Source organism: Oncorhynchus tshawytscha, linkage group LG14 (genome assembly GCF_018296145.1).
Source record: "Oncorhynchus tshawytscha isolate Ot180627B linkage group LG14, Otsh_v2.0, whole genome shotgun sequence".
In the NCBI taxonomy this organism is placed as follows: Eukaryota; Metazoa; Chordata; class Actinopteri; order Salmoniformes; family Salmonidae; genus Oncorhynchus; species Oncorhynchus tshawytscha.
Genome location: NC_056442.1, coordinates 25,632,743 through 25,648,112, shown reverse-complemented (window position 1 = coordinate 25,648,112; position 15,370 = coordinate 25,632,743). Strand labels below are relative to the sequence as shown.

General features: G+C 42.4%; 1 protein-coding gene across 3 annotated transcripts in view; it reads left to right on the top strand.

Annotated features, from left to right (window-relative positions):
* LOC112266841 (serine/threonine-protein kinase SIK3 homolog) overlaps positions 1-15,370 on the top strand; it is a 45,372-nt gene continuing 30,002 nt past the window's right edge. For all 3 annotated transcript variants that reach the window (XM_042297208.1, XM_042297207.1, XM_042297206.1), the window contains exon 1: positions 1-328. In XM_042297208.1, the coding sequence (XP_042153142.1) occupies positions 38-328 (291 nt within the window). In that variant the 5' untranslated portion in view covers positions 1-37. The remainder of the gene's footprint in view (positions 329-15,370) is intronic.

The following is a 15,370-nucleotide window of genomic DNA, read 5'->3' as shown; positions in this document are numbered from 1 at the left end:
GCAAGGCTGGTTGTTGTTCCCGCAGAGAGGCGAGAAGATGGCGGCCGTGTCAAGCGGAGGTGCAGCTGGGTCCGCTGCGGCCGGGATTACGCACTCTACCCGACCGGCCCACGCAGGCATGGGCACCCAGAACCGAGCACAGCCATCCTCTGGGATCAGCCACTCCAATCGACCTACCCCGGCTGCGGGGTGCATCACCAACCCCGGCCACCCCTCGGCCAGCAGGCCCCCCCCAGCCCGAGTGGGCTACTACGAAATCGAGCGGACCATCGGGAAGGGGAATTTCGCCGTTGTTAAATTGGCAACACACATCATCACCAAAGCAAAGGTACGATGATTAATAAAGGGTTTTTGAACGGGATCAATTACAGCTTGTCAACGATTTGTACTCATTTGACTGTGTTATCGCTGTCACTCTCATCTAGGCTGAAGATTGGGCCTTCGGGCTCGGGAGCGAGTAACGTTACAACGTCTTGTCCGCTTTTGGTCGCAGTGCTCAGTGCGGGGGTGTAAACATGGGGCATCATAAGCAACCATTCGCCTTGTAGTTTTTCCGATGAGTTTTTACCATGAAAAAATCAGTTCTAATGTAACAAGGACAGCGGGGGTCACTTGTCGACGGAGAGAAGGGTACCGCCGGGATGAAAGAGGAGAGGGGGACTTCGAGGGTAACGTTTGCTATTTGGCTGCGGTAGTTAACTAACGTTACATTTGTTCTATTTGTGGTTTGCAATCAGCTAGCTAGCTGACCAGCTATTTTTGGCATGATGTATTAGCTAGGTAGGATCACAAGAATCATGTAATTTATGTCATCAGTAGTTTATACGTATCATTAGCAAGCATATATATACGTGATAAGATTATATCTCTGGCAGTAGTGTTGTCTACGTTATTTTCTGCAAATATATATATATATATTTGTTAGATTTTGAAGTGAATGTTCCTTTGGCAATCGTTGACTAGGTAACTAACTGAAAAAACAAGCTGGTTTGACAGGCTGTTAACGTATTGCTGTCTGGCCAGATCTCAGCCCTAAAAATGTGTTGACTTAACAATGTATTTTCTCACTGAAAAAGTTTGAATGTTTAACATTTTCTCATGGTGTATTCATTTAATATAAGGGGGGTGTTTTCAAGAACTGGTATTTTAGTTTGTGCCAGGTTATGTGGCATTTTCATTTGGGTATAGGCAGGGGCTATGGGCTGCCTCAGATATGTCATAGCTTATTGATATCCCTTTGAGTGTGCGTATGCTGTTGCATAGTGTGGGCGTCTGTAGGCAGATGCATTGCTGGCAGATAGGCACTGGAGACTACAGATCTTTTTTTTCAATATTGAAACAAAAAAACAATCATAGTAGTCCCAATTTTTACCTACATCTCATTCATCCTTATTGTTGAGAGACCTTAGCATGAACAGTAGGCTACTTTTTTTTAATCCACGTTTTGCCTTTACACAAATTACCATTCAGTTTTATTTTCCCAGGTGTCTTATTGTGAAGCGGTTTTATTTTTTTCTCTCAATAACGACCTAGGTGACCAAGGAGTAGAGCAGGGCAAATGATAGCCTACCCACTCTGGCCATGCTTTTAAACCTGTGCCAGTGCCACTAAACCTGTGACAACTCCTACTAATAAGACTGTGGATCTGCAACACGCTCATGGGATCGAACTGAGGCCAGAGTCATTAGAGAGGGATAAACAGAAGGCTACCTGTAAGGGAATCACGATTGTAAAGTGTGTATAAGACAGAAAACCTCACTACGTCTATGTGTGATGGAGGCTGACTGTTCTGATAGATTAACTCACATGGTTACCTGGAACATGTTCAAAAACATATTAGGCTATAGCCTAAGCAGCTTAAACTAATCTACAGAACTTGTGAAAATGTATTTGTAGGGAACCACATATTAGTGCCTTAAAGTTACATAACGATTCATTGATAAAACACTGACCACTAAAAACTACAATCTCTTGATTGTTAGGGCAAGTTTTTTTGTTGAGTGATATTTTTGCGCAGGGGGACTCCACACAGGCCATGATATTTTGCATTCTGCTGGATTGGTAGAATGGATTGCATTAGTGCAATTTGAAAATGCTAGCTAGCTAGTTTGTCCCGGGTGATGAACATTGGGTTGTTATTTTCCCTGACCTGCATGTGGTTCTTTGTAGAATTTTGACCCGGAGTCATATAAAATCTGGTGTTTTTCTACTACAACAGTTAATCCACAGATTTAAAGGGAAACCTTGTTATCTTTAATTAATCTCTCCTTGTTTGTCTTTCAAGCATCCACGTGGGTTTGTAATTTTCCTCATATCCGATAAGGAGGGGGGACTTGCAGCTTGTGGAGTGTCTAAAAAATAACCAAGTTATATTTTAGCACTTGGCAACGCAGATGCGCAAGAATGGTGTGGGTGAAATGATTGAGTAACGTGTATGTGTATATTTATTTTGCGACGCTCGTGCATGCAACATCGCCAGTGTGGTTTGCATGTAATGTTTAGAGGAAGTAGCTCGCCCAAATATTATTGTTTTGGGTTTGTCATTGAATGTACCACCACCCAAAACATGTTTTGTCCCCAGTTTTTTGCCCCTCCCATTGCATCTTATGAAGCATGATATATTTTTGACATTTGACAGCCAACATGCTTCAGGTTCACCTTGTTTGTTTGTACAATTTAAATGGGACTAGCTAATGTTTTTGAAAATAGATGCCCAAGCACCTGAAACCAGTGCATTGGTGCTGCCTTCTCACCAACTCAAGGTTACAAATGCTGATATTTCTGGTCATGTTTATGAAATTCAAAGTCCAAGCAAGAGCATGTTATGCAACCGAAGAGCTGCTGACATCCTGATTCAAGAGCAATTGCATGATAATGGAATTATAGACAAAGAAATGAGCCTCTTCTAGCTACATCAACTAATTTCTACTGAATTGAAACAATTCATTGTGTATGTTGCTCACAAACATTGGCATGACACCCTCCCTAGCAGTCAGTTAGCCTACGTAGAAGTGAGCCATTTCAGCATATTTGGACTAGTCTTCTAACTGCACACCTTCTCCGCCAGTATTAGTCATGCCTAATCAGTGGTGTGAAAGACCGGAGCTCTAGCTCAGTGCTCCGGTCTGCAACATCAGCCAGGGAGAAGGGGATTGTTGAGCCGGGGTGTTAGACTAAGCAAGGCATCACAGCTCTGGAAGAGGGACACTCCAAGAGCCGCTAGTCCAGACCTGACACGCTCGGGACGAGGTCAACAACAAAACACACACACCCCTGAATTTAAAAAAAAGTGTTTATAAACCTAAATATGTCTGCCAACTGCCTAGCTCCCTCCCTCCCCCTCCTTATCAGAAGACTTGGCACCTCCTCTTGGCTCCACTACAGTCAGACAGGTATGGTTAAAGATGACAGCCGGCGTGCTCTGGCTTGTCTGCGGTGCATCGCACCGTCTCCTCACGTTACACTGTGTCTATCCAGACTTCCTCCCCTACTGCCTCCTCCTCAGTTTAGATTTGCATTGAGGAGGAGGAGGAGCAGTAGCCACGATGTCCAGGCAACGTTAGATAACAGGCCTAACGCACGTGTCACGCTGTGATTGAATTTGTATGAATAAAGGTGGTGTTGCTGCTTTACCTACCTTCATGTCCCATAGTTCTCGTTGGTGTGCGTTCAGTACTAGCTCTAGTGGAATCTGGCCTTGGTCTAACTTGTCGTTTTTTAAAATCCAAAAACCAGTCGTTTTTGACAGGCAATTTCATACTACTTATTTATAGTGTGTAGCTATATGACTTCATATCTGACTAAGCTCTTTGGTAGTAGGCTAGCTAGATTATAGTGAAAAAACATTCTCACACATATACAGTAGACCGGCCATACTCAACTGGCGACCCGGACCCAGAACAGGGTCAAAGTAAATAGAAATACGTCGGCCTTCGACCCCTGGTAATCATATAAACACACATAAGACATGGGAAAATGTGTAGAATTGCAGGAAATTAGCTTAAATCAGCAAAAATCCCTGACCCATGCAAAATGTGTAGAAATTAGTGGGAAGTTAGCTTTAAAACTGCACAATTTTCTTTCCTCTATCAAATGCGCTATGAACAGTTTGGGGTTGCAAGGTGTGGGTTTGTTATTACGCCGATAATTGACAATAATCATCCCGATCTTTGCCACCTAGGAAATTTGTATGACCGGATGTTCTCAAATAGTCCTTGAGTACCCCTGCAGTAGACTATTCCTTCAGCTATTTAATTAAACATTAGGTTTTTCTTTTTTGATAGTCACTGAGTCCATACCATTGTCCAAACCTACCCCTTTTTACCAAAGAAAGGTTCCTAGTAGGAGTCCCCTTAATGGTGACTTTCACCTACATTCAGGTCTTACTGACTGTATGGTCTGGGTCCATGCGGTACAACACTGTCTCATCAGCTATATTTAGCCTCTTGACTAATAGCCCCACTGCATTGCCTGTCCGCATGTGCCAGTCCGGCACCCCCTCGAGTCAGTTGGCAACGTTGACGTACACATTAGAGTCACTTAACGTTAGTGTGCTATCAACGTCACGCTCCCCGGGAAAGGTAATTCCATTGGAATCTTGTTGGTATCCATAGAGATGGAGGACAACAGAGACTTGATGCTCGTCATGACCCCTCTCCATGTATGGAGCTCAGCTGCCACCAGGGTACCACACTCATTGGTTGATCTCAAGATCCAATGCAAACTCTGTCTATAGAAAAACTCTTCTCATTTTTAAATGGAGGTGGCCCATATTTTCTGATGGAGGTTTAAGTGGGTGGTTTAATCAGATGGAGGTTTTGGCCTATGTGACCGTGGCCATTGAAGCAAAAAGGAACTATTTACTAAGGAATTATTTATCTCATATGTATACGTATATACTGTACTCTATATCATCTACTGCATCTTTATGTAATACATGTATCACTAGCCACTTCAAACTATGCCACTTTGTTTACATACTCATCTCATATGTATATACTGTACTCTATATCATCTACTGCATCTTTATGTAATACATGTATCACTAGCCACTTCAAACTATGCCACTTTGTTTACATACTCATCTCATATGTATATACTGTACTCGATACCATCTACTGTATCGTGCCTATGCCGTTCTGTACCATCACTCATTCATATATCTTTATGTACATATTCTATATCCCTTTACACTTGTGTGTGTATAAGGTAGTAGTTTTGGAATTGTTAGCTAGATTACTCGTTGGTTATTACTGCGTTGTCGGAACTAGAAGCACAAGCATTTCGCTACACTCGCATTAACATCTGCTAACCATGTGTATGTGACAAATAAAATTTGATTTGATTTGAACTAGAGACTGTGGTATATTGTGAATAGGCTATCATGATTATACCCACAACTGGGACGCGGACTCAGCCAATCGGCATCCAGAACTGGAACTACCCATTTTTTGATCCAGATTATCCTCTGGGTTGTGTCTGTTAGTGTTTTACGCCTCTTTACTTATCTGCTCGCTTGCTTTGATTTTTTTAGAAAGACTGAGTTTGTCCATTTAGGGTATTGGCTGCCTCATTGATGAATGAGACCTATTCACAGTTAAAATAGCACCTGCACTCCTGATGCGTATGTATATGAGTAGGCTGTTACTTTGGAACACACACACACACGCTCTACAGTTCAGACGCATGCAGGAATATCTGAACTTGGACCTTATGAGCTGAGTCACCCACATGCGTGGCACACGCACACACAGAACAGTCTTTCTCTCCCTGGAGGTGTGCGTAAAGCCTGTGGCTCCGCTGTGCGGTTGAAGGGCAGGGTGACCGCTTGTTGGTAGCTAGCACGTGTCGATACAACGAGGCCACAGCCGCCACACTGCCCCCCTCCCCCAGGTTAAAGTCTGAGACTCGTTACTGGTAACCTTGCACCGAGTCTGGAGTTCAATTGAACTTTCACCCTGTGTGGTGACCCAGTCTTCATCATGATGACAGAACGTTGAGCAGCCTGGGTGAGGACCTCCTGCATGCAGCGCTGCGGCGTGTTGCCGCTGAAAGGATCAAGCAGAGGCAACGAACAACATGGGTTGAATAAATGATGCAGGTTTATTTGTGTGATCATGTGATGCTTATGGCACACCTGAATAGAAGGGAAACCCTCTACAACAGGGAACCCAGCGGGAAAAGCTGATCGAAATAATAAAGTTATTATAACCGGTTTATAGCTTAACCAGTTCTTGTTAAGTGGTTGTGATAACGCCATTTCAACTGACCTTTAGCCGGAAATGTGAATGTTTTTGATGTCAGTATTGGCAAAGATGATAATTCCCCCCCCCCCCATACTAGAACAATGTCAAACTGATCATCTCTTGCTCTCACACAGCAGAATACAAGTACGCGCATGCAACACGGTCACTCGCATACACACGCTTGGTAGCACTCTGTGTACCCAAACCAACCCTGTCCTCAATCCCACTCATCCTGATTGTCAAATGTTAATAATCACAGTGTGTGTGTGTGTGTGTGTGTGTGTGTGTGTGTGTGTAGGCTATGTTTGTATGAATGTGTGTTTTGAATGTCTCTGTGTGTGTCTGTGTATACAGTGGGGCAAAAAAGTATTTAGTCAGCCACAAATTGTGCAAGTTCTCCCACTTAAAAAGATGAGAGGCCTGTAATTTTCATCATAGGTACACTTCAACTATGACAGACAAAATGAGAAAAAAAAATCCAGAAAATCACATTGTAGAATTTTTAATGAATTTATCTGCAAATTATGGTGGAAAATAAGTATTTGGTCAATAACAAAAGTTTATCTCAATACTTTGTTATATACCCTTTGTTGGCAGTCTTCACAAGGTTTTCACACACTGTTGCTGGTATTTTGGCCCATTCCTCCATGCAGATCTCCTCTAGAGCAGTGATGTTTTGGGGCTGTTGCTGGGCAACTCGGACTTTCAACTCCCTCCAAAGATTTTCTATGGGGTTGAGATCTGGAGACTGGCTAGGCCAATCCAGGACCTTGAAATGCTTCTTACGAAGCCACTCCTTCATTGCCCGGGCGATGTGTTTGGGATCATTGTCATGCTGAAAGACCCAGCCACGTTTCATCTTCAATGCCCTTGCTGATGGAAGGAGGTTTTCACTCAATCTCACGATACATGGCCCCATTCATTCTTTCCTTTACACAGATCAGTCGTCCTGGTCCCTTTGCAGAAAAACAGCCCCAAAGCATGATGTTTCCACCCCATGCTTCACAGTAGGTATGGTGTTCTTTGGATGCAACTCAGCATTCTTTGTCCTCCAAACACGACGAGTTGAGTTTTTACCAAAAGTTATATTTTGGTTCCATATGACATTCTCCCAATCTTCTTCTGGATCATCCAAATGCTCTCTAGCAAACTTCAGACGGGCCTGGACATGTACTGGCTTAAGCAGGGGGACACGTCTGGCACTGCAGGATTTGAGTCCCTGGCGGCGTAGTGTGTTACTGATGGTAGGCTTTGTTACTTTGGTCCCAGCTCTCTGCAGGTCATTCACTAGGTCCCCCGTGTGGTTCTGGGATTTTTGCTCACCGTTCTTGTGATCATTTTGACCCCACGGGGTGACATCTTGCGTGGAGCCCCAGATCGAGGGAGATTATCAGTGGTCTTGTATGTCTTCCATTTCCTAATAATTGCTCCCACAGTTGATTTCTTCAAACCAAGCTGCTTACCTATTGCAGATTCAGTCTTCCCAGCCTGGTGCAGGTCTACAATTTTGTTTCTGGTGTCCTTTGACAGCTCTTTGGTCTTGGCTATAGTGGAGTTTGGAGTTTGACTGTTTGAGGTTGTGGACAGGTGTCTTTTATACTGATAACAAGTTCAAACAGGTGCCATTAATACAGGTAACGAGTGGAGGACAGAGGAGCCTCTTAAAGAAGTTACAGGTCTGTGAAAGCCAGAAATCTTGCTTGTTTGTAGGTGACCAAATACTTATTTTCCACCATCATTTGCAAATAGATTAATTAAAAATCCTACAATGTGATTTTCTCGATAATTAATTTTTTTTTATCCTTCTTTTTTTCTTCCCCCCATTTTGTCTGTCATAGTTGAAGTGTACCTATGATGAAAATTACAGGCCTCTCATCTTTTTAAATGGGAGAACTTGCACAATTGGTGGCTGACTAAATACTTTTTTTGCCCCACTGAATATCCAGGCTGTATCACAACCAGCCGTGATTGGGAGTCCCATAGGCCGGCACACAATTGGCCCAGCGTCGTCCGTGTTTGGCCGGTGTAGGTCGTCATTGTAAATAAGAATTTGTTCTTCACTGACTTGCCTAGTTAAATAAAGGTTAAATAAATAAATATATGTTTATGTGTGTAGTTGGAGGGGGAGTCTTGGTCTCCTCTCAGATGAGGACACAGTGCTGGTCTCTGTCGGTTAGCATTGCTCCTGAGCCCATGCGGCTTTGGGCCTCACTGACTGACTGCAGTAAAGATTAAATAACTTTGACTATTCTCATTGCAGACAGCTGAGATGGAATGTTCACGGCTGTCTTTTAAAACGCTCTCACCTGTTAGCCAATGTTCCTTCAAATTTCTTTCAGCACTGAGCAAATTTCTAGTCTGCCGAGCGCAAACTTGAACATTGAAAATTCTGTGCAACTTCCAGCGTGCATTTTCTGTGAACACTGAGGCTGTACTTGCTTTAAGTTAGTTTTAACAGTGGCCATGTTGGTGACTGTGGCTATTTGATCATAACAATGGAGAAAATTCATCCCATAACATTTTAACATGGAAATAGAACAGCTATCATTCAGCCTACAGTTGCAGCCAATGTGTGATGTTCAATGTAGGCCTACATTCCATGGGACTTTTGTAAAAAAACAAAAACAAAAAAACCTTGCAGGGATTGACATTAACCTGTTTATCTGCTTGTCCTTCAGACAAGGAGGTGTTTGATGTAAGAATCCACTTTACAAAATAAAAGGCATTATTATTCCCATTCCATTATTAAAGAGAAACTAGCAAAGGGTATGAACAAAATGTGCACACGTGGCTACATGCAGCTCTCGCTTTCATCTCAAAACAAGCGCATCTACACATGACCGCCCATGCTGTAAGCACAGTCAAGTTCAAAGTAAGTGGCACAGATCCATATATGGCAAGCGTCTATTTGCATATAGGCCTACTGCAGCTCTGATTGTTTATGCCGCACAGATCTGTGTAGAGTACGGGCTGAGTAGTCCGTGTCAATGCAATAAAATTGTATTTATTCAGACCCTTTGACCTTTTCCATATTTTGTTGCATTTACAGCCTTAACCTAAAATGTATTAAAACACAAAATAACAATAACAAGGCTATATACAGGTGGTACCGAGTCGATGTGCAAGGGGACAGGTTAGTCGAGGTAATTTGTACACATAGGTAGGGGTGAAGTGACTATGCATTGATAATAAACAGCGGGCGTGGGGGTCAGTCAATGTAAATAGTCTGGTGGCCACTTGATTAATTGTTCAGTCTTATGGCTTGGTGGTAGAAGCTGTTAAGGAGCCTTTTGGACCTAGACTTAGCTCTCCGGCACCACTTGCCGTGCGGTAGCAGAGAGAACAGTCTATGACTTGGGTGATTGGCGTCTTTGACATTTTTTTGGCTTTCCTCTGACACTGCCCCTTATATAGGTCCTTGATGGCAGGAAGCTTGGCCCCAGTGATGTACTGGGCCGTACGCACTACCCTCTGTAGCGCCTTACGGTCATATGCCGAGCAGTTGCCATACCAGGCGGTGATGCAACCGGTCAGGATGCTCTCTGGTGCGGCTGTAAAACATTTTGAGGATCTGGGGACCAATGCCAAATCTTTTCAGTCTTCTGAGGTGTTAAAAAGGTGTTGTGCCCTCTTCACAACTGTCTTGGTGTGTTTGGACCATCATAGTTTGTTGATGATGTGGACACCAAGGAACTTAACTCTCGACCCGCTCCACTACAGCCACTTCGATGTTAAAATATAAGTTAAACAACGCGAAAAAAACCTAACAAAATAACAGTTGGTTAGGAGCACGTAAAATGTCAGCCATCCTCTCTGGTGCCTTTCTACCCACTGTAGCAATGAGGTTTGTGCAGTAAGCTATAGGCCCAATACATTATCACCTCATATTGGCTTTGCTTGAATTGCCCTGCCAATGCATTGTTGTTCTGGACATTTTTTTTTACAATTCTATTTCAAAATTTGAGGTAGGTTATATGATCACACCGGTTATAGCTCCGTTGTTGTATTACTTGTGAAGCACAGCTGAGTGAGCGTACATTTAAATAATTTGCTTTTTATTTTATCGGGCTGATGGTGCCTGCAACTGATGGTCAGTTTCAGCTGATGGGGAGAGCAGCAGACTGAGGGTCCGCCTCAACATCCCTCCGCTCTCCCTGTCCTCCACTGACACTGACCAAAAAGGGACACCGTCTTCCATATGATGGCGAAACTCGGGTTGCACTGCATTATTTCTGCCTCATGCATAAGTTCGTTGTTACTCCTATGAACAGAGAAAGTGAAATATTCCTTGATATTAAAAAAGACCCAAGATAATAATAACATCAACACAAGCCCATAGATACACTACTTATTCATTACTGCTGCAGGTCTTGTTGTAGTGCAGAGTGGAAATGGGAAGAATACTCATTTTATGGCTTATAAAAGTGTTGAATATAAAGTGTTGACAGTGCTGAGTAAGAACTTAAACATGAACTCAGTCATAAAAACAGCATCTCGTTGCTGTAGTTGTTGACAGTCTCTCTCTCTTCACGGTTTTGAAATCTGTCTTAACTTTGCTGTAGCTTTCTTTTATACCTGCCACATCACTGCAGACAGTCATCTGAGCCACCCGATTGGCCAGCGGTAGGCCTACAGTGCACATGATTTGCTCTCTGGGCCCGCCGGGAAGGTAGCGTTTGTACCTCCAGAGACATGAAATGGTTCAAAATAGCAACAGTTCACCTACTGTACAACACAAGTCTACGTGTACAACACAAGTCTTTATTGTTGGATTTTTTACGGAAATGTTTGCGATCAACCGGTTGGTGACCACTGCTCTAGAAAGTTGAGTGAAGTTCAAACTCATGCTTCTCTCTGTGGGCTGATATTTCTGCCCAGGAGCTGGGCGGCAGTCCTGGGCTACTGCACGTGCACAGTTTAGGGTGAACATTGCTGTTACCCTACATATTGGTATCTCCAGTGGCGATTTTTAGCTTGTAAATCTTGGTGGGGCAAAAAAAAAAATGTTGGATGCATTCCAGCAAAGCCACCACACAATACATTAATTGCACTATAACGGTGACAAACAATGCCCACAAACTGTTAGGGCCGAGAGTCCCAACAGCAGAGTCCCGACACTGCTATTATAGAATATTGTGTGTGCTGAATTTACATGTGCAAGCCAAGCACCACCACCTACTAGAGGTCGACCGATTATTCGGACTGGCAGATTTAATTAGGGCGATTTCAAGTTTTCATAACAATTGGTCATCTGCATTTTTGGACACCGATTGTGGCCGTTTTTTATTTTTTAACCTTTATTTAACTAAGTAAGTCAGTTAAGAACACATTCTTATTTTCAATGACGGCCTAGGTGGGGAGGTTAACTGACTTGTTCAGGGGCAGAACAACAGATTTTTACCTTGTCAGCTCGGGGATTCGATCCTGCAACCTTCCGTTTACTAACCACCTGCCCTCCACAAGGAGCCTGCGTGGCAGGCCGACTACCTGTTACGCGAGTGCAACAAGAAGCCAATTTAAGTTGCTAGCTAGCATTAAACTTATCTTATAAAAAACAATCAACCTTAACATAATCACTAGTTAACTACACATGGTTGATTATATTAGTAGTTTATCTAGCATGTCCTGCGCTGCTTATAATCGATGCGGTGCCTGTTAATTTCTCATCGAATCACAGCCGACTTCACCAAACGGGTGATGATTTAACAAGCACATTCGCGAAAAAAGCACTCGTGGCACAAATGTGTACCTAACCATAAACATCAATGCCTTTCTTTAAAATCAATACACAAGCATATATTTTTAAACCTGCATATTTAGTTAATATTGCCTGCTAACACGACTTTCTTATAACTAGGGAAATTGTGTCACTTCTCTTGCGTTCCGTGCAAGCAGTCAGGGTATATGCAGCAGTTTGGGCCGCCTTGGTGAACTGTGTGAAGACCATTTATTCCTAACAAAGGCCGTAATTAATTTGCCAGAATTGTACATAATTATGACAACATTGAAGGTTGTACAATGTAACAGCAATATTTAGACTTAGGGTTGCCACCCGTTAGATAAAATACGTAACGGTTCCGCATTTCACTGAAAGAATAAATGTTTTGTTTTCGAAATTATAGTTTCCGGATTCGACCATATTAATGACCTAAGCCTCATATTTCTGTGTGTTATTATGTTATAATTAAGTCTATGATTTGATAGAGCAGTCTGACTGAGCGGTGGTAGGCACCAGCAGGCTCATAAGCATTCATTCAAACAGCACTTTCGTGTGCTTCAAGCATTGACCTGTTTATGACTTCAAGCCTATCAACTCCCGAGATTAGGCTGGTGTAACCGATGTGAAATGGCTAGCTAGTTAGCGGTGTGCGCGCTAATAGTGTTTCAATCGGGGACGGCACTCGCTCTGAGACCTTGAAGTAGTTGTTCCCTTTGCTCTGCAAGGGCCGTGGAATTTGTGGAGCAATGGATAACAATGCTTCGAGGGTGGCTGTTTTCGATGTGTTCCTAGTTCGAGCCCAGGTAGGGGCGAAGAGGGGGACGGAAGCTATACTGTTACACTGGCAATACTAAAGTGCCTATAAGAACATCCAATAGTCAAAGGTATATGAAATACAAATGGTATAGAGAGAAATAGTCCTATAATTCCTATAATAACTACAACCTAAAACTTCTTACCTGGGAATATTGAAGACTCATGTTAAAAGGAACCACCAGCTTTCATATGTTCTCATGTTCTGAGCAAGGAACTTAAACTTGAGCTTTTTTACATGGCACATATTGCACTTTTGCTTTCTTCTCCAACACTTTGTTTTTGCATTATTTAAACAAAGTTGAACTTGTTTCATTATTTATTTGAGGCTAAATTGATTTTATTGATGTATTATATTAAGTTAAAATAGAAGTGTTCATTCAGTATTGTTGTCATTATTACAAATAAATAAATAAATAAATAAAAAGAATTGGCCGATATAATCGTTATCGTTTTTTTTTGGTCCTCCAATAATCGGTATCGACGTTGAAAAATCATAATCGGTCGACCTCTACCACCTACTATCAGTAGCACTGTCAAAGTTGTACAATACAGTAGCCAATCAAGTACACACCAGGCCACGTATGTGTTTACAATACCACGTTGGTGAAAATAGACCAAATGATTAGGGTGAGGCACATGGGCTACTAACGGCTTACTACACAACATACACTTAATATTATTTTCTTAGCTACAGTAACATATCTCCCTGTCATATTACATCCTTTATGCAGCAGCATACAATACATTTTTGGACTCACCTTGTGAAGGTGGCACAGCGGTCCTTTGTGGGCAAATTTTGTCATCAAACTTCAATCATCAAAGTCTGGCATTCTCTGAATTTATGGTGGGAACTCTTGGAAAAGAAAATCACAGCCATTCCATTGAATAGCAGGCTAATGTTAGTGGTTTCTTTGCAACACTTGCAGATTCCTTCCAAACGACTCATTGTGGAATTTGCGATTTCCAACTTGTTGGGTATTCTTCATGGCCAATGAGCACCGATATGTTTTATCTATAATTTATCCTCGTTATTTCTCTTAATTTGACAAGGATTTAAAAGGATTTGCCAGTAGATTGTCGACTTGATGACAACTGATGATGACTGCTAGCTAAGACTTTGAAAGGTAGATGTTGACATGATCAGTCCAATCAAAGCTACTGTAGATAAATGTGATTTGATGTAATTTTATCTGTGGCCAATGACCTTGAGCCTTCTTGGATGGGCACTAATAATCTAAGTCTATAGCAGAACCCAAAGTGCTCAAATTCTTGATGTCTACCCTTAAAGGCGGGTGACGTAGTGTCCCTGAGCCAATCACGGTGCAATGTTGAGCCAATCACGGTGCAATGCTCCTATTTTCAGCTAGCCTGCCCCACAACCACAGAAAGCACTGAGCTAGGCTGAAACGCCTGCATTTTGGAGCTGCCTGTTTGCATGCGGCTTTATTAACTCAATTATATATATACAGAACCGTTCAAAAGTTTGGGCTCACTTAGAAATGTCCTTGTTTTTGTCCATTAAAATAACATCGAATTGATCAGAAATACAGTGTAGGCATTGTTAATGTTGAAATTACAATTGTAGCTGGAAACCGCTGATTTTTTATGGAATATCTACGTAGGAGTACAGAGGCCCATTATCAGCAACCTTCACTCCTGTGTTCCAATGGCATGTTGTGTTAGCTAATCCAAGTGTCATTTTAAAAGGCTAATTGATCATTAGATAACCCTGAAAACTGTTGTGTTAATTAAAGAAGCAATTAAACCGGCCTTCTTTAGACTAGTTGAGTATCTGGTGCATAAGCACTTGTGGATTCGAATACAGGCTCAAAATGGCCAGAAACAAAGACTTTTCTTATGAAACTCGTCAGTCTATTCTTGTGAGAAGTTAAGGCTATTCCATGCGAGAAATTGCCAAGAAACTGAAGCTCTCATACAATGCTGTGTACTACTCCCTTCACAGAACAGCGCAAACTGGCCCTAACCAGAATAGAATGAGGAGTTGGAGGCCCCGGTGCACAACTGAGCAAGAGGACAAGTACATTAGTGTCTAGTTTGAGAAACAGACGCTTCACAAGTCCTCAACTGGCAGCTTCATTAAATAGTACCCGAAAAACAGCAGTCTCAACGTCAACAGAGAAGAGGCGACTCCGGGATGCTGGCCTCAGAGCTGCAAAGAAAAAGCCGTATCCCAGACTGGCCAATAAAATTAAAAGATTAAGATGGACAAAAGAACACAAACACTGGACAGAGGAAGATTGGAAAAAAGTGTTATGGACAGACTAATCTAAGTTTGAGGTGTTCGGATCACACAGAAGAACATTCATTAGACTCAGAAAAAATGAAAAGATGCTGGAGGAATGCTTGACGCCATCTGTCAAGCATGGTGGAGGCAATGTGATGGTCTGGGGGTGGTGGTAAAGTGGGAGATTTCTACAGGATAAAAGGGATCTTGAAGGAAAGCCATCACTCCATTTTGCAACGCCATGCCATACCCTGTGGATGGCACTTAATTGGAGACAATTTCCTCCTACAACAAGACAATAACCCAAAGCACAGCTCCAAACTATGTAATAACTATTTAGGGAAG